Here is a 19,472-nt window from a genome sequence, read left to right as displayed (position 1 = left end):
AGCATTGTCTTCTTTTTAACATTGTTGTTCACTCCAGCATTACATAAATTGCTCAAGTCCTGCCATCCCTTAAATCTCACAACACCTCCTCTTGAGTCTCAGAACACCTCCTCTTGATCATTATTTTGCATGTATTGTTTCACCAAATTCTGTTTATTTCTTCCCTTTTCTAAAAATCCCATCTCCAGTTTTTATCCCCCTTTTAATATTCAGTACTGCAGTTGGTTTAAAATTTGATTTCCATTTTATAGTTATTTATATGTGGAAGCAACAGCATTAAACTTTAGAAGGTCTTACTGTGTCTCATCAATTCAGATCTTGTATCCCAGCTCAAAAGGAACTAATTTCCTAAGTTAGTGATATACTCCTCTGGCATTTGTCAGTGTACTCTCTAGGGAATGATTAGTCTGCCAACGCATTACATTCTCAAAAAAAAAAAAAGTTTCACAATTAACACTTTTCCATCTCATCTCCAAAATCTGCCTACATCAGGGAAAAAAAGTATTATTCTGAAGCCTGTTTAGGGTATAAAAACACATATGCCTACACTTCCAAGCAAAACTTGTACATTTCTGGACTCAGTTGCATACTTAAGAGCCATACAGATGTCCTCCCATTGTTCCTTTATAAATTTCCTTTCCTGTCTTCCCAGTCTTTTCTAACTTCCTCTAATTATTATAGTTCTGTTGTATTTTTATGTCCCAATTAATTATCCCTTATTTTTTAAACAGCAGCTTCTGTTCTAGACTCGACCAGCTTCTCTTTATCAGTTCCTGGTAGTGAAGGCATTCTCTTACCTGCAGCCCAAACTTGTGCTTGGCCTTATCCTGCTCCATTAGCTTTACTCTCTCCAGTTGTTTGATCCCAGTACCTTGGTTCCTTTGCTAATAGTCTCAAATTTTGTTCCCCCCTTGTCTCTCTCTCTTTTTTTTTTTTTTTTTATACTTAACATTCATCCCTAGTGGTAAAAACTCTTTTCTCCATTTGTGTGTTGACTTGGTTCTTGTAATACTTCCTGATACTTTAATCTGTTTTGTTATTCTATTTGAGGACCTGCATTCAAAGTCGTACTCGCTCCTTATTGCTTAATCTCCCTGCCATGGCAGTCTTAGTAAATGTTTTGTATGTTGGGTTTGGAGATAAAATTTCCTGAAACTTAAAGTTTGGCCAATATATCGCCTCTTGTGCATAGGTCCAGCGAGCAAGAGCAAAAAAAGTGATTTTCTTGTAACTGCGAATGTGCTAGCATTTCCCTAATTATACACGCATATATGATACTATGAACAGGATTTTAATTTAAAGCTGTGCAAGAGCATTTATACCTTTAAAAAAGAGCAGTTTTTGTAGATGTGTCATGAGCTATTTTCCTGATAATTTTTCTAGAGAGGTTTAGAATGTGCATGCAACATTTGACAGTCATCAGAAATCTCTTACAGTTTAAATGCAGATATTTTGGATTGAGCATGTTCTGAAGCAATACAGTTTGTAGTTTTGTTAGTTTTTGCTTGTGTTTTCAGACAAATTCTTTGAAAAATCATGGCAAATACATTTGTCATTCTCCGTTTGATTTCTTTCCTTCTGGTTTTTATTTTAGATTCCCCTTTCTGGTTATGGAGGAACAAGCAACATAATCTTGGAAGGTGTTAAAAAACTGTCTGATAGTTATGTGGCAACAATCAGCATTATTCCTAACAGAAATAGCAAAGTTGAATTCATTGTGAGAAATACTGGCTCACGGGCTGCTTATGTTAAAATTGTATGTTTAACGGATCTTCACAGCAAGGCACTCATGGATCCCAAAGTTCTTGGTGTTTCTCCAGAGCAGTTTATACTGAAAGAAAATGCACACCAGGTAAAAAAAAAAAAAAATTATCAGTTACACTAAAATAAAATTGTATACTAGTGTTTATATTTACATTTGCATGTGTGTCATGCAGATCCCACCTGATATTGTCCAGTGATATAATCACAGCAGTTTGTGTGTGTGTGTGTGTGTGTGTGTGTGTGTGTGTGTGTGTGTGTGTGTGTGTGTGTGTGTGTAGGAGGGGAGCTGTCTTCAGTTTTGTATTACATTTATATAGGAACATTCTCTTGAACAGCTGGTGTGATATCCTTATCACAGCACTTGAGTAATAGACTCCCACTAATAAAGTATGCAAGGTTTATTGTGCTTTCTTTATATTTTGACTATCACTGTGTAATGCTTCACAAAGCTGATTTGCTTTCCAGTAGGTGGTTGTGCTTTTTTCATTTAAGTTGAAACTTTTGTTCACTTCAACTCACAAACTAACCTTTCAGTCATTTTCTTGAAGTCCGATTTGTTCACAGAAAAGGGCTCTGTCATCTTTCTGGAAGAATCTGTATTCATCCTTGTACTAGTAGACTGAGACTTTAGCAATGTCGCTCCTTCCAGCTACAACCATCTGCAAAATTAGACTATACCTGTTTTAGAAGTAATCTAATATTCTCAGTTCACCTGCAGTTTTCATTGCTTCCAGGATAATAGGTAAGGGGCAGATGTCCTTTCTGCATATTATGTAGGCTACATTTAATTCTCTTAAGTATCCAAGCAAATATGGCATTTGCTGAGCATTTTCTAGAACTGTTGGAATCTAGTGTAATATAACTAAAATGACTCAATTCTAACTAATACCATTAACTGTGTAGTCTAACCGGTTAAAACATAATGTTAAATGTTGTAAATTAGTTTTACATTTGTAATGCATATATTATCTATACTTGTACTTTTCTATGTTTTGTATGATTTAAACAAAACAGTTTGTATTAATTTGTATGTATTACCTGTGACATAGGTCAAGGTTGAATATGATCATTGAACCAGTTTAATTACCCAGTTAAAAAAGAAATAAATTGGGAGAAACTGATTTTTTTTTATGCACTGATAAGAGAAGCCCAAATCTATTAAGTGGGTTATTACTCCCAGTGAGAAGTAAAGATTTTTTTTCTTTATTGAGGTGGTATTTCACATATACAGTATATGCTTCACAATACTGAGAATTGCCTTCAAGGAGTATTGAGGCATCGCCTGAAAAGGCTATCCTTTTTTAGTATGAAATGTGTGCTTCCCCTTGTGTCTTTTGTCTAATTAAAATGGGGGGGGGGGGTAATTGGCAGAAATTCATAATGGCTGAGAAGAAATTTTGCTGTTGGTAGTGCTTTGCAGTAAATATTACATCTGATGTCAATCATCACGTTATCCTTGACTATGGGCTGTGTTCTGAGCCTCGGAACCAACTCTGCCGATTACTTTAGCTTGCTCCTTCCAAAACTGTCTAGCTAGACTCTACCCATGATGCTCCTCTTTAAATTACCCCAGATTTCATTTGCCTCTTCCTTGTTAGACACGTTTGGGCTGTCTCTCGAGCTTTGGCTGTTAATTACTGTAATTTTTTTCTATATGTATCTCATTTTTCTCTATATTTTTCCATAGTTGTTTTCTACCCACTCCTATCTAATTTTTTAGTGCAAGTGTCTTCTCTCCTTTCTTCCACAAGGTAGCCTTTTCCGTGCCATTGTTGGTACTTTATTCTACCTTTCCTTACCATTACCGTATTTCTTATTACCATTTTCGATTCATTTCTCCCTTTTTCTGTGCATTAAAAAAAAGAGAGAGGAGACCTTTTTTTGAGCTCTCCCCCTCATTCTTTGTGTGTGTGTGCGCGCTTCTATGCTATACCTTTTTCTCTAGCATGGTTAAGATATCTAAGGGCACCTCTGGCTTCAAGAGGTGCCAAAAGTGCGATAGAAAGATGCCCAATTTTGATGGGCATGTATTTTTTGTTTATTGCCTTGGCGTGGTCCACCTCCAGGAGGATTGCACTATTTGTCATGGTTTCTCTGCCAGGACTTTGAGTGGAGAAACAAATTAATCTTAAAGGGACTTTAAAAGGTGATTTTGAAGAGGCCATATCTGGTCCAAGAACTGAAGCCAGCTCGTCATCCTCTTCTAAGAAAAAAAAACACCACATTTGGTTCTGAGGAGTTCCTCGGAGCTGCCTTCAAAATTAACTAAGCAACCTATGGTGTTGACAGCTTCTGCAGCACCAATAGGCTCGGACGATTCCACCTTTACTCAAATTTCAGAACGGGCATCTGGAGCTTTGGTACCAGTTGTTTAATCGGTACTGAAGCAGTTTACTATTACATCTTTCACAAGGGCCACATATTCGCCCTCAGTGGATCCTTTTGCTGATATGCCACCCAGTCCCTTCTTGGAACTGAGACCACCCGGGTCTCCCTCTGTTTTGCCCATTCGGTCCACTAAGTGTTTGTGAATCAGACATTGAGACTGATCGATCAGCTCCTAATGGTGAAGGGGATTCAGTTCCCAGCCAACTCGACTCTGGAACTGGTCCTTAATAGATGGTCTCAGATTCCTCCTCCAACTCCTACTGAGCCTTTGGAGCCTCTGGCATCACTCTCAGCTCTTTCTGTTTGGTTAGAATTTCTTCTCTGGAACTGAGGATCGCCTTGAGCTCTTCCGGTTTGTCGGAACCGGAGACTTCCTGGGGTTGGGGCTTTTTTGCTGGTTCTGAAGCCAGGGTTCGACGTCAATTCTTTCAGAGCTGTCCATGCCACTCGGTGCCTCAGCATTCATAAGCTCGAGCCAGGCTTTTAATTCGGAGGCGTCTTCCTTAGTGTGGGGTGGGGCCACTGTTAAACAGGAGTCTATTTTAAGTTCCTGGCTCCCATTCCTCTGCTAGGGGGCCAGCCTTTCAGATCCTGGAGAAGGCTTTGTCCATTGTGGACTCTGTCCTTGCCACCCTTCTCGGTCCAAGTATCATTTCTATCCCTTCGACCAGAGCTTCTGTCAGCCTTCATCCCTGGAACAGAGGGCATAAAAGCCTCAGGAGTGATCCACCTTGGTGGGTTTTTCTTCCCTGGACCACCCCACCGAGAATGTACCTGCAAATAAAAAGTGCAAGAGTTGGACTCCCCTGAAGAATCTTTCACTGAGGACACATTTCAGTGAAGGGGAAGGTTCCCCTAAGTCGCACCCTGATGTTTCCTTTGGGGACATCCTAGAAATCCTGAAACAGAGGGGTGACTGGACTTTCCTTCAACCTTCCTCAGAGGAATTGGTTTACTCTTGGATCTCTCCACCTGCTGATGAGTTATTAAATTTCACTCAGTGGGCCCAGAAAATTCTGGACTCCATTGAGCCGATCCCCAAGAGACCTGAACAAATTCTGTCTGCCCTTAAGGATGAACAACATTGGGCTAAGAGTATCCCAGTTGACGCCATGATGATAGCAGCAGCCACAAAAAAGGAACTTGCAGAAGAAAGTCCTACTATCCATCCTTCTAACAAGGAGTCTAGGACTATGGATAGGTTTGGGAAGCACATTTATCCTTCATTGACCTTCGCTCTCAGGTCTTTGAATTACATGTAACACACTACCAGGTTGCAGAGAGATCTGAGTAAAAGAACTTTCAGATACTCTCGGAGGAGTAGTAGCTGAAGGGGTTCGAGTCAGTTACTTCTTAGCTCGCCACCCTTGAATCCATTTCCAACTTGTCCGGGATGCTTATTGCTTATGCAGGTGAAGGGACAAGAGGAGCAGGTTCAAGCATAGCCATCAGGAGATGCATCTGGATGCACTTGTGTGACTTTGTGGAGCCATTTGAATCTTCATTCATCAGTACTCTTTTTGATGGAATATCTTTGTTTGGACCCAAGATGAAAGACACACTAGCCAGATGCGAAAAAGATGCAAAGACTCTTTCTGCCGTGGGTATATGCTTCTCCACTCCTCAATGGCCCAACTGTAGGATCCAGAGAAGTGGGACACTATGGTTCAAAAGTCGCAAGGGCCTTTCCAGGACTCCCATGGCAAGGACTTCTCCTGGGGCAGAGGGGGAGGTAACAATGGAAGACGCCATTCTAGAAGCAGAAGTGGCCCACAGAGCCAGGGGTCCAGAGATTCTTTCTCTGTTAATTCTTACCAGTGCTTATGAACGGAGGTGCGATTGCCTTCCTCTGGTGGCAGTCAGGGGATGATTATCGCTGCACCAATCTGTCTTGGCTACAAATGACTATGGACAAATGGGTGCAGAGGATCATTTCCAGAGGTTATGTCATTCCTCTTTCAACCAAGAAAACTCAAAAAAGACTCCCAGATGTTCCACCCAGTCACAGGTAGGCAGCAGTCATAGAGATTCAAAAACTGCTCAACAAAGGAGTCATCCAGTAAGTTCCCCAGACCAGAAAGGATCCGGATTTTACTCTATTCTTTTTTAGTGTCCAAAAAGACAGGGGACTGGAGACCCATTTTGGATCTCAGCAAGTTCAACAAGTCAGTTCAATAAACCAACTTCCAGATGGTCTCAGTACAGTCAATACTTCCATTCTTGGAAGATGATGATTGGATGTGTTCTATAGATCTTCAGGATGCATATTACCACACAAAAATGGACAAATGCTCCAAAAGACTCCTGTGCTTCCGGCTGGGAGATGGTCAGTATCAGTTCAGAGCACTGCCCTTTGGTCTCACCACAGCCCCCAAGGTGTTTACCAAATGCATGGCAGTGGTAGCAGCTCATCTCAGACTGCTGGGATTTTGAGTTTTTCCATATTTCGATGACTGGTGCCTTACCGCTACCACCAGGTGTCAGCCCATAAAGGCAAGAGATTACACTCTTCATCTTTGCAGTACCTTCGGCATCACAGTAAATTACAAAAAGTCACATCTAGAACCCACACAACAGATGGAATTTATCGAATCCCTGTTAAACATGGTGATGGTAAAAGCATCACTCCCATTAGAAAGATTCCTAAAAATCAGATCACAAGTAAACCACATTATTCAGAAAGTACAGTTGTGTACACCTACCATAAATGTAGATGTTAGAGTGTATTCACTGTTGCAGTCATCACTTGTGGGTTATCCCTACTGAGGTAGCCCTTGGGCGACCCGAATACCCGAGTCAATGTTTTTGTGCGCTGGCTGCTGTTACCTGTAGTCTGTCAGGTTGTCAGTACTATAAAGCAAGGCAACCGACATCATTACATTAGTTTTTCTTGCCCTAACCCATCAGAAGCACAAGGGAAAAGAGAGAAATGGTCCTGGTGGCTAAGAGCCACCCTGGGAAGCATGTATCCCCCTAGGGGAAGATGTGAGAAGGGGGATGCAGGGAGGGAAACCAAGACTGCAACAGTGAATACACTTTAACATCTACATTTATGGTAAGTATATACAACTGTACTATGTTTGTGTTTCACTGTTGCAGTCATCAGCTGTGGGAAGATTCCCAAAGCTGAGGTAAAGGATGGAAGGAAAGATAGAGTCCTAGATATAGGTCAGGAGGCCCTGCAGAATTGCAGAGGCAAACCCTGCCCTAGACTTCAGAATGAGAGGTAGGTGGTAATGCTTTGTAAAGGTATGGGCAGAGGTCCAGGTGGCCGCTTCTAATATGTCCCTGGTAGGAACTCCTCTGAGGAAGACAGTGGAAGTGGAGGTTGCCCTAGTGGAGTGGGTACGGATTGACATAGGGATGGGTTTCCTATGTAGTCTGTAGCAAAAATGGATACAATGTGAAATCCATTTGGAAATGGTTTTGGAGATGGGCTTCTCCTCTGCCCTTGGGGCAAAGCTTTACAAGAACCTAGTCAGTTTTTCTGAACAGCTTAGTGTGGTCCAGATAGGATCTGAATTGTCTGTGCACGTCTAGTGAGTGTAGAATTCTTTCCCCCTTGTTTTGAGGGTTGGGGAAGAAGGTGGGAAGGTGTATGGCCTGGTTAAGGGCCACATCAAATACCACCTTGGGCATAAAGGAGGGATTAGTCCTCAGGGAGACTCTGTCTGCATGGAAAATTATGAAGGGCATGACAGCTTAAAGTTCTGAGACCCTTCTGGCTGAGGTGATAGCTAGTAGGAAGGCAGTCTTCCAGGAGAGGTATTTCAATTCTGTTGAAGCGGCAGGTTTGAAAGGAGGTAAGGTTAGTTTCTCTAACACATAAATCAGGTCCCAGGGTGGAGTAGGAGGTCTTCTGGGAGGCCTGATATTAGAAGCCCTTCTAGAATCGGTAGTTCGAACGGCCTCCTCAGAATCCATTGCCTGCGTTGTGGTTCCGGATCCACCCGAGGGAGAGGGAGCCAAAAGCTTGGAAGATGAAGTGGATTTCTGCGGCATACCAAACTCCGAAAGGGTCTCTGCAGTGGCCTGTGTAGAAAGCGAGTCAGGCATCAGGGCCTGCGAAAGCACCTCACTGAATTCCAGAGAACTGACTACTTGCTTAGCGGTAGCATCGTCGGAAGGCATAGCCTTGTGTGGGCCTGTCTCTCTCTGTTTTTTCAGAATGTCGGTGGATTGTTAGCTGATTGACATCATATCGGAATTCGAAGACGGAATGTGAAAATAATTGTCTACAAAAAGATCTCTACGGCAAATGGGTCTCACATTAAAGAGGGCACAGAACCAGCAACTAGGAATGTCATGGTCTGGGCCTAAACAAGTGATGCAGTAAGAAAGAAAGTCTCGGTGTGGGATCTGTTTTCCACAGGCAAGACAATTGTTAACTTTTTCGGACATTGGTTAGAGCAAGAAAAAAAAGGTCCTCAACGGGGTACTTGGCTTTAGACGTTTTCTGTTGAAATACGACTTCTGATAGTGACCAATCGGCACTTGTGCGAACTGCTTCTGCTACGGGCTCCACGGCAAGAAAGACTGATGTAATGACGTCGGCTGCCTTGCTTTATAGTACTGATGACCTGACGTCAGACTACAGGCCACCGCAGCCAGCGCACAAAAACCATTGACTCTGGTATTCGGGCCGGCAGAGGGCTACCACAGCAGGGATAACCCACAGGTGATGATTGCAAAAGTGAAACACGAAGAACATCAGAAGTGTTCCAGCGAGGATCATCCTGCAGATGCTAGGGTCGATGGCAGCTTCTTTTACTTTAGCTCCCATGGCCAGATATCACATGCGGATTCTTCAATGGCTTCTGACCTCCCAATGGTCATTAGATTCAGTTGATGTCCCATCATATCTTGATCACCAATCATTGCAAACAAGATCTGTCTTGGTGGCTGCATTCCAGCAAGATCCTTTTGGGCCGCCTATTTCTCTTCTACAGCCCCAAGCTGTAGTTGCCACGGATGCTTCCCTGATAGGGTGGGGGAATATTATCTGGGAAGGACAGTCCAAGGTACTTGTCCCAAATGGAGGCCAATTTACATAGTGTCCTAGAGATGAGGGTGTTGCTGTTAGCGGTTCAAGCATTTCAAATGCCTTCCCCTTGAGAACAGTGGCAATTCAGATGGACAACATGTCAGTAGTCTGGTATATCAACAAACAAGGGGGAACCAAATTTTATCCACTTTGTCGAGAAGCCCTCGGCATTTGGCAATGGGCAATTTCTTCCAACTGCTTTCTAACAGCAAAGCACATTCCAGGGAGCTCCATCATGATAGTGGACAAATTAAACAGTGCTATCCTGATGCCTCACAAGTTGTCTCTCAATCCAGCAGTGGCGGAAGAGATTTTCCGGCACTGGGGCCAACCTTGCTGTGACATGTTTGCTTCCCCCTGAACAAGTGCAGCAGTTACTTTGCCCTAATCCCCCCTCCTGGGGAGTCACCCAGAGACGCTGGTCTACACGATTGTTCTGTATGGCAGTTTCTAAAGAAAGCCAAGAGGCAAAGAACACAATAATCCTTATTGTCCCATTCTGGCCTCAACAGGTGTAGTTTCCCTTCATTTGACCTCACCTACTTCGGAAACTCTGGATTCTGGACCCAGCTCCATATCTGCTATTTCACCCAGAAGGAATGGTTCATCTGAATCTCCAGCATCTCAAGCTCACTGCATGCTTTATCCAATTCCCATGATTGCCAGGCTTTCTTCCCTTTCATCACCAGTTCGACAAATCGTTCTAGCTCATCACAAGTCTTCAACTAGAAAACTGTACCATAATAAATGGGAAAGATTTGCTAGATGGGCGCATGACAGTAGTAATGACCATTAAACAGCTGCTCTGAATAAAGTTTTAGAATTTATGACTTTATCAGTCTGGCTCTTAAGCTTCCACCATCTGAGTACATCTAGCTGCAATATTTAACTTTCACATTGGTTTTGATGGTTCTTTGCTTATGTCTCATATACTGTGTAAGGCCTTTTTGAAAGGAACCTTTATGCTAAGGCCGCACTTTAAAGAACCCATCGCTCCATGGGAATTACACTTGGTCCTACAGTCTCTCAACTTATCCCCTTTTGAACCTTTGGCTACTTGCAACTTAAAATTTTTGACCTGTAAAACTGTTTTTGGTAGCTATCACTTCAGCCAGAAGAGTATCAGAAATTCAAGCTTTGTCCTGCAAGCCCCCCTATTTAATATTTCACAAGGGGAGGGTTTCTCTCAGAACTAATCCTTCCTTATTGCCCAAGATTCTTTCAGAATCTAATGTCAGTCAAACTTTACACCTACCAGTCTTTTTCCCTAATTTTTCCAATAAGGGAGAGTACTGTCTGCACTCATTAGACATCCACAGACAATTACATTTTTACTTTCACAGAACAAAAGATATCAGGAAATCCGACCAATTGTTTGTTGCCTTTTCCTCACTTTCTTTGGCTAACCCAGTTTCCAAGGTTATGTTAGCTAAATGGCTTGGGGATTGCATCACATTTATTTACAATTCAAAGGGACTTCAACCAAACATGTCCTTTGAAAGCTCATTCAATGATAGCTGTAGCAGTTTCTGTGGTCTTTCATGTCAGAGTGTCTTTAGAGGACATTTGTGCAGCAGCTTACATGGGCATCCCCTCATACCTTTATCTCTCATTACAAACTGGACCAGGTCTCTAGGGGACGTGCATCATTTGATTCGATGGTGCTCTGGAATATTCTTCCATGAGACCTCCCATGATTCAGGTAGCTAGGGACTCTGACAGTCAAGGATAATGTGAAGATTGACAACATCAGATAAAGAAGTTATGTCTTACCATAACATTCCATCTGTGCTGTCTATCTTCACTAATCCTTGACACACACCCCTCCTTCCCCCCTACTGAAGACTCTTAGTGGACTGAATATTCCTAAAGACTGGATTCATAATAGGGACTCAGATTTGGTCTCTTATTTGTTGCTTTTGTCTGTCTGTTACTATTATAAGCAAACTCGATTTGAGGTAATTTGCAGAGGACCATCATGGGTAGAGACTAGCTAGAGAGTTTTGGAAGGCACGAGCTGAAGTAAATGGCTGAGTCAGTTCCGAGGCTTAGAACCAAGCCCACAGTCAAGGATTAGTGAAGATCGACAACACAAATGGAACATTATGGTAAGACATGACTTCTTTTTATGGTGACTTCACTGAGTGTACACTTGTGAATTTGTGAGTATCATCTGATATATATGATGCACTTATGACCATCTACATGGAACAGTGATAAGAGTTTGAAACAAAGTGCTTCCATCTACCCCCCCCCCCAAAAAAAAAGCTTATATTTACATTATTTATACTTTAGTCGCAACAAAGGCTCTCTAAGCCATTTAGATGTTTGGCAGTGGTTCCCCTCCATAGTGGGTCTCTTCACCTTTACAAAAACAACAGCTTAGTGCTACAGTCAGAACATGAGTAATGGTGTGGCCTGTATCAGAACTTAATTTCATACTCTAATGCAAGAACTGTATACAATTAAATACCCGCTTAGACTCTAGTACCAGGTCTGATGCAAAAATCAAGGACGTACAGATTGTGAAAAGGTGGGGAATTAACCGACCCAGGTAATTACAGACTCATAAGTCTTAAGTCTCATCTGTAAGGCAGTCTCTGCCTCCCATGCAGACTCAACAGACCCTATCCTGTCTGATCTATTCTAGACCTGCAAATGCAGTTGTGGAATAATCACCTGGTCAAGATATCTTAGTATCTTCTCCAACATAAATAGAACATGTTGAAGGGATACATTGCTACTAGTTGGGGGTAGTATGTTGTCACCAGGTGCTGGCAGCACCTGCTAAAGCTGAGAACACTGTCTCCATGGTTCCTAACAGTATACCCAGTTGCCTGCTGAGCAGTTTAAAACATGACCTGTCAGGACCACATGAGACACTTCAACTACAGTCTTGAAGCAGCCTATGTTCCAAGTGTTTGGAGGACCTCAACATTTGTTGCCCTCCACAAAAGCAGATAGACCCATCAGTCTAATGATCCTAATACGCAAAGCCTTGTAAAGATTTATCATGGAAATGATAGACATTGGACCCATCGCAGTTTGGCTTTAAGGAAAGGTCATGCCTAGTTAATCTGGTAGATGTCTTTGAGATAGTCACCATGGCAATGAACAAGGGTAAAACAGTGCATACTGCATATCTTGGCTTAGCCAAGACGGTCAGGGCAATACCTCACTCAGGCATTGTTGACCAGCTCTCTGAGCTAGGCATAAATCTCTACATAACCCTCTGGATTGCTGGCTGGCTCACAGACGGGACTATAGAAGTCAGGATTGGTGATGCCACCTGTACCAAAAGTCCAATCACCAGCGGAGTATCCCAGGGCTCCATGCTGTGCCTGCTGCTATTTGGAATCTACTATTCTGTAGTCAATGTAAAGTTCAAGACCTGTAGCTCACTGAGTTTGCAGATGACTGTAAATTGGGAGGTTTAACGAGACAAATATCTGGTGCCAAAGCCATGGCCTAAACTTCAGTGCCACAAAATGCATTATAATATCCTTTGGGAAACACTCAACCCAAGTTAATTACTATATCAATAAAATACTCCTAAGAGTTGACATAGCTAAGTTAATAAGAAAATCATTCTGTGTCACCAAACTTATAGGTAAGAGTTTGGCATCCATGTCCAAGGAAGTTAGAGAACCCCTGTACTCGGCCCTTATCATAACTGTCATTTAATACATTGCCTTCTTTAGCATGCATCTAACCAGATACTTGCAACAGTCTGAATGCACGCAGAAGTTTTTTACCAGGAGAGGTCAGGGCATGAATATCCTATCCTACACTGATGGCCTAAAAGCTGTGTTTCTGTGTTCAGCCTCCTACAGGCTGCTGAGAGAGGATCTTTGCCTGGCTTTCAGGGCTTCCTCAGACCCAGCCCTGATCTGTTGCACATGTGCAAAACAAACTGCACCAGAAACACTAGTTCCAGGATCTTAACTTTGCTTGTGATTATATATATATATATATATATATATATATATATATATATAGATATATATATTTATCTATATAGATATATATAGATATATAGATATATCTATATCTATATATCTATATATCTATATATATCTATATATCTATATATATCTATATAGATAAATATAGATATATATATATATATATATATATATATATATATAGATATAGATATATATATATATATATATATATATATATATATTTATATATATATATATATATATATATATATATAGATATAGATATATATAGATATATATATAGATATATATAGAATGTGCTGAAGAGACGGATGTGTCCCAAAAAATCCCAGCCCTATGGAATAGGCTCGCCATCCATGTAAAACAGAGTTCATCCTTGACCCTATTCAAACAAAAACCTTGACAACTGGATGTCATCCAGGAAGGGCAAGTGCCAGTGTGGAAGACAAATTTCACATGACAGCCATTCCCAGTGTCTCTCTTGTTTAGGGCCTAACCTGAACCACAAGTCCTGTACCATTTGCCAGTCCTTCATACCCAGTACCCTTAGAAGCAGGCTCTCTTCTCTTGACATTTATTCAGAGAACCAACAGCTTAAGTTGTTAGCTAAGCATATGGAGGATACCTTGTTGTCACCAAGCTGCTGAAGTACAAGGCCAAGAAACCTTGGCCTGCAGCATCTTCTGCACCTCCACCATCAGATGTTTCTCCCGAGGTGCTTATCAACCCAAAGCATGTTTAAATTTAGGCATGGATTCACAGACCAAGCCAAGTTTTGAGGCCGCCTTGACTTCGAGCACATCTGTGTAGGTTGAACAGACGTTCGATCAGGATGATGTTGGGGATCCTAGGTTCGAATGTATGGAAGGTCCTAAGGGGGTACCACACACTCAAGCAAGAGAGGAGCTTGAGTTAGACAATTCTGAATGCAGGTTTCCATCTGGTCCTCCATTGCATAGGATTGTTTCCCCTGCAAAGAAGAAACAAAAAACTAATTAATTGTCCCCTGCCAGAGAGGCCCCAACAGATTGGCAAGCCTTTTCTCAAAGCTTGGTTCATGACTTCGTGGCACTCAAGCTGCCTTCCTCTCAGCCTGCTCCTACAACTTCTCCTCTACCTTCTCAAAAAATAATTTTGGTACAATGTCTCTGATGAATTTTCCTCTGATAGAGAGGAATCTTTGGATTATTCAACACAAATCCCCCTCTCCCCAGGGATGTTTCCCCTGCAGGATGAGTCTGTCGGTGCTGACTCCCCTGTGGAAGAGAGATTTTGGCGAATCCGTCCTGAAAATGGTAGAACACTAAGTGGGTCACATCCCAAATTTTTGATGACCAGAAAGACACCATCAGCTTCTTCAAGTTGATGTCCTTGATCCCTCTGCAATTCCACCTGTGCATACTGCATTATTGGATGCCTTTCACAATGCTTCACAAATACCAGACTCCCAGGCCCTGGCTCCCACGAAGCCAGACCCACTTCTACAAGGTTCCTGAGGATTGTGAATTCTTCTTAGGTGTCCTGCTGCAGACCCAGCAGTCATTTCAGTAGCTACAAATAAACCATTTAGGATGCTTCCCTCTACCACCCTTCTCCCATCAGACAAAGAGAGTAGAACCCTTGAGAGACTGGGTAAAAAGGCCTATAGTTCAGCCACCTTCGCTTTCAGGGCCATCCATTATCAGACACATACGATTAAGTACTCCCTAGAACTTTTGTCTCAAGCATTTAATGCCATTGCAGATCTTCCAGATTCAGAAGGAAAAGCCTTGGCTCTGTCTATCCTGGGAGCTTCCTCCCAAGTGGGCAAGACATTCCATTAAATGCGCTATGATGCAGCAGAGGCTTGTGCCAGGGCAGCTGCTTACTAGTTCAGTTCTTAGAAGATTTTCCTGGCTCAAGTTGCACCCCCTCTAGGATGACTTAAAATCTAAATTAATGGATACTCCAGTAGACAATTCAGCCTTGTTTGGTAAGATAGCAGCCTCTCTAAGTCCCTGCAGAAAGAAAAAGGAACTCAAGGAGCTGAAACACATCCTGGCTTCTCCTGTGCCCAAATTTCATAGGAATTCCCCATCCAGTCCTGCTTTCATCCATAGCTGCACCCAACACTCCTCCAATAAGTCTTCCAGAGGAGGCAAGAGACAACAGAAGCCTAGGGATTCACAGCCACTCTCACAACAAAGGCAATCCTTTCCTGACAAAGCAGGGAGTCTGTGACTATCCTGCAGATGTTTCCCTTTCCCATCACCTTTCAAAGGCTTACAGGGTCTGGGAAAGTATCACTCAAGACACCTGGTTTCTTTCCATAATCAAAAAAGGATACTTCATGTTTTGGCACTCCACCCACACCTTCATGGGAATTTCTGCACAATTTCTATTTTTTTAATTTTATCCTTGTATAATTTGCATTGTAGAATTGTGAAATTTTTAGTTAGCACTGTCTATTTTTCACTTTTTTAACTTGTACATGTGAAATTGTTTGATCTCGCAGTTTGTTCTTACACACGGGTTCGGAGCCGATCCTCGACTCCGAGTCGGCCGCTTCACAAGCTCTGCATCTAAGAGAAAGCTTGAGGCACAGTCTATATCCCCTTATCCTCCTCTACCATCCCTCAGATCTAGTTTGCCGCTGCAGCAGATCGCGTCGAGGAGAGCTCGGGCCAGTTAACTTTTGTATTTTTTCAATATTAGAGTTGTTTAAATTGGTTTCTTTAGCATATTAATAGTGTTAGTGTGTGTGCTCTTTATCTAGGAGTTTTGCTTTATATTTAGTGATATTGATATGATCTTAGGGCTTAGGCCTATTTAGTACTGTCAGGGCTCTGACAGTTTTAGTAGTTGCTTATAAACTTAGTTAGATATTTCTCCTAATATTTAGCAGTATAGTATTGGTGTGCAGTGTTTTCTGCTATATACTTGTTACACACACACGCACACATATACATATACATATATATATATATATATATATATATATATATATATATATATATTCTTTTATATTGTAGCTATAGTCATATTAGTTAAATTAGTGACTGTTTTTAAGATTACTTAGCTTCTCATATTACATAGTTAAATTAGTGTTTATACTTGATAAGCTAGATAACCTTGTTGTTAAAAGTTGCTCCCTGTTAGTCATGGCAGAAAAAGCCAAATCAGGGTTCAAAAGATGTCAGTGTGGGCAAAAGATGTCCATTACTGACAATCATGCTTCCTGCGTCTACTGTCTTGGCCCTCTCCACCTGCAGGAGGACTGCTCTATTTGTCACTCTTTCAGTGGAAGGGTCATGATGGAAAGGCGCAGAAAGCTGATAGGGGCTTACTAAAGCCTGACTTTTTCAAGAAGCCTTGGAGAAGCCTGATCAGGCATCTAAGTCTTCGAAGGGGTGGAAGACTTTGAGGGTTTCGGAGCCCAGGTCATCGGCTCCGAGCACCTCGTCTAAGGTTCAGTCGCCAGCTCCACAGACCTCGGGGCCGAGCACCGAGCGACTATCTCTCATCGAGCCCCAGGTCTTGGAGCCAGTGTCGGAGGTGCCTCCACCCTCGATCCTTCGGTCGGTGACATCTTCGGCCTTTTCGACCCATTCTTCCAGGCCATTATCTGATACGGACATGGATCAAGTGGTACAGAAGCTCATGGAGAATATGGCTCTCTCCAAACTAATTGCTGTTTCGTCCCAGTTGGTTTCGAAACTGGAAGCCCTTCCTGTATCTCCAGCAGATCCTCCTTCGAGACCCCTCGAGTCTTCGGAGCCGGGAGAGGAGGAACCGATGATTGTGAAACCCTTGGTGCCGAAGCCTATCTTTGTGCGATCGGCGCCACTGACCTCGACTCCCTCAGAGCCCATCAAGGCGTCACGGAGCCGACTGTCTCTCCTTGCTTCCAGGGCCTAGAGTCGAACTGAGCTTTCGGTTCCAACTCTTCCCCTTGGAGCCTCGGCACAGATTAGTTCGGCTCCGTCCTCGGGGTCGGAGCCCGTGGTCCTGGTCTCGGGGAAACTACCGTGCTCTTCGGATCCGGTGGAATCCTCGGCTCGGGGCTCCGGTGCCTTCGACGTCATGAGGAAGGTTTTGTCTGAAAAGACATTCACTTCATCGGAATCGTCTTCCCCTTCCCCCAAAGGGCCACATTCTGTTTCTGTACCAGCGATCCCTCCCAAGTGTAGAGACCCAATGCCTCAGCCAGCCCCAGAGGGTGTTCCCTGTTCCTCGGAAGCTTCACCAGATGCCCTCTCTGAAGTCCCGAGAAAGAAATTGTGCAAGAGGAGGACATTGATTCTTCGCAAGAATCACTGACATCGGACACCGATTTGGATGAGTCAGAGGGATTCCCACGGTCCCCCTCGGAGGATGTCTCGTTTGCTGACATCCTGGAGATCTTGAAACAGAGGGGTGATTGGCAGACCCTTGCCCCCACTGAGGACGAATCGGTGTTGCTGAAGGCATTTAGGGCTTAACCTTCTACCTCCTGGGTGACCCCACCCTTCGATGAGCTAATGGACCTAATAGCTCGAAGGGCGTGGGAGACTCCGGATACAGTGGATCCAGTCCCTAGGAGGCCGAATAAGTATATTACTGCACTAAGACACGAAGCTTATCTTACAAAAGGAGTCCCAGTGGATGCTATGGTGGTGGCAGCAGCCACAAAGAAGGAAATGTCTGAGTCATCTTCCTCTGTTTATCCTCGTAATAAGGATTCCAGGACTATGGACAGGTACGGAAAGCACGTTTTCAGTTCAGCGACTTTTTCCATGCGTTCGCTGAACTATCTCACGCATTTTACACAACTTCAGGGAGATCTCATTAAGGAGTTGGGAGATGCTGTCCAGGGTAACGCAGATGCTGTTGTCTCCAAAAAGGTAACAGGACAACTTAACACCCTCACTTCGATAGTTAACTCATCCATGAGGCTCATTTCGTATGTGGCCGAGGGTTCGAGTAGGGCTGCAGCTTCAACGATCGCTCTACGGAGGCAATCCTGGATGCGCCTTTGCTCCTTTGCGGAAGCCTTCAAGTCTTCCTTTGCCAATGCCCCCTTTGATGGTGCCACCCTGTTTGGTCCCAAAGTGAAGGAGACTCTCACTTGGTGTGAGCAAGAAGGTAAGACCCTGTCTGTCGTAGGGGTCCGTTTTTCCGCCCCGACCAGGCCGTACCCCAAAGAGCAAAGAGGCGGAAAAATGTGGTTCCGAAAGACTCTGGGATCTTTCCAGTCCACACAGAGTGACGCCCCCTCCAGAGGCAGAGGAGGAGGCAGGAATGGAAGACGCCTCCCAGGTGGCAGAGGGGGTCCGCAGAACCAGGGCGACAGGGATAGCGTCTCTGGCAAGCCCTTCCAGCACTCCTGAGGGGAGGCCCGACTGTCATGCTCTGGAGGCAGTCGGGGGTCGCTTAGCTTTATACCCAGAGGCCTGGCTAAGTCTTACTACGGATTCCTGGGTAAAAAGCGTAGTAACCAGAGGATACAACATCCAATTTATAACCACCACCCCCCCCCCCGAACAAAAGAGATTTCCAGATGTTCCACCCAGTCTGCGAGATCAAGCAGCCATAGAAATAAGAAAGCTGCTCGAAAAAAGAGTCATCGGAACAGTCCCGGCGGACCAGATAGGATCCGGAACTTATTCAAGGTTCTTTTTAGTTCCAAAGAAAACAGGGGACTGGAGGCCGATTTTGGACTTCAGCAAACTCAACACCTTCGTAAGGAAGGAAAAATTCCAGATGGTCACGCTACAGTCGATCCTTCCCTTTCTGCAGAAGGACGATTGGATGTGCTCTATAGATCTCAGGGACGCTTACTACCACATCAAAATGGCCAAAACGTCCCGGGATCATCTGCACTTCCGGCTGGGAGCCAGTCATTTCCAATTTCGAGCTCTGCCCTTTGGTCTCACCTCAGCCCCCAGGGTGTTCACCAAATGTATGGCAGTAGTGCCGTCTCACCTGAGGCAGATTGGATTCCAGGTGTTTCCGTATCTGGACAACTGGCTCCTCACCGCACCACCAAGCATCGCCTTGTACAATCCAGGGAGTACACAATCAACCTTTGTTCCCGTTTAGGGATCTCAGTCAATTTTGAAAAATCTGCCTTATCGCCCTCACAGCATACCTCATTCATAGGGGCGGAGTTAGATACTTCCACAATGCTGATCAAGCTCCCACAGACAAGAGTATCAGCCCTCAGAGACCAGGTCGCTATTCTTATTCAGAACAGAAAAGTTTCTGCGGCACAAGTGCTAAAGGTTCTAGGCATGATGGCAGCCACGCTGATTGCAGTTCCTCTGGGCAGGATGCACATGAGGATCCTT

At 43.5% G+C, this 19,472-nt stretch overlaps 1 protein-coding gene across 1 annotated transcript in view; it reads left to right on the top strand.

Moving 5' to 3' along the window:
• The window catches only part of LOC122797744, a 1,403,591-nt gene that overhangs the window by 616,493 nt on the left and 767,626 nt on the right, over window positions 1–19,472 (top strand). The window contains exon 12 of the mRNA XM_044066269.1: window positions 1,595–1,852. Coding sequence (XP_043922204.1) covers window positions 1,595–1,852 — 258 coding nt within the window. The remainder of the gene's footprint in view (window positions 1–1,594; window positions 1,853–19,472) is intronic.

Source organism: Protopterus annectens, chromosome 3.part1 (genome assembly GCF_019279795.1).
Source record: "Protopterus annectens isolate FY-2018-M chromosome 3.part1, PAN1.0, whole genome shotgun sequence".
NCBI lineage: Eukaryota > Metazoa > Chordata > Ceratodontiformes > Protopteridae > Protopterus > Protopterus annectens.
The sequence above is the reverse complement of the archived record's forward strand: the minus strand, read 5'-3'. Positions and strand labels throughout refer to the sequence as shown.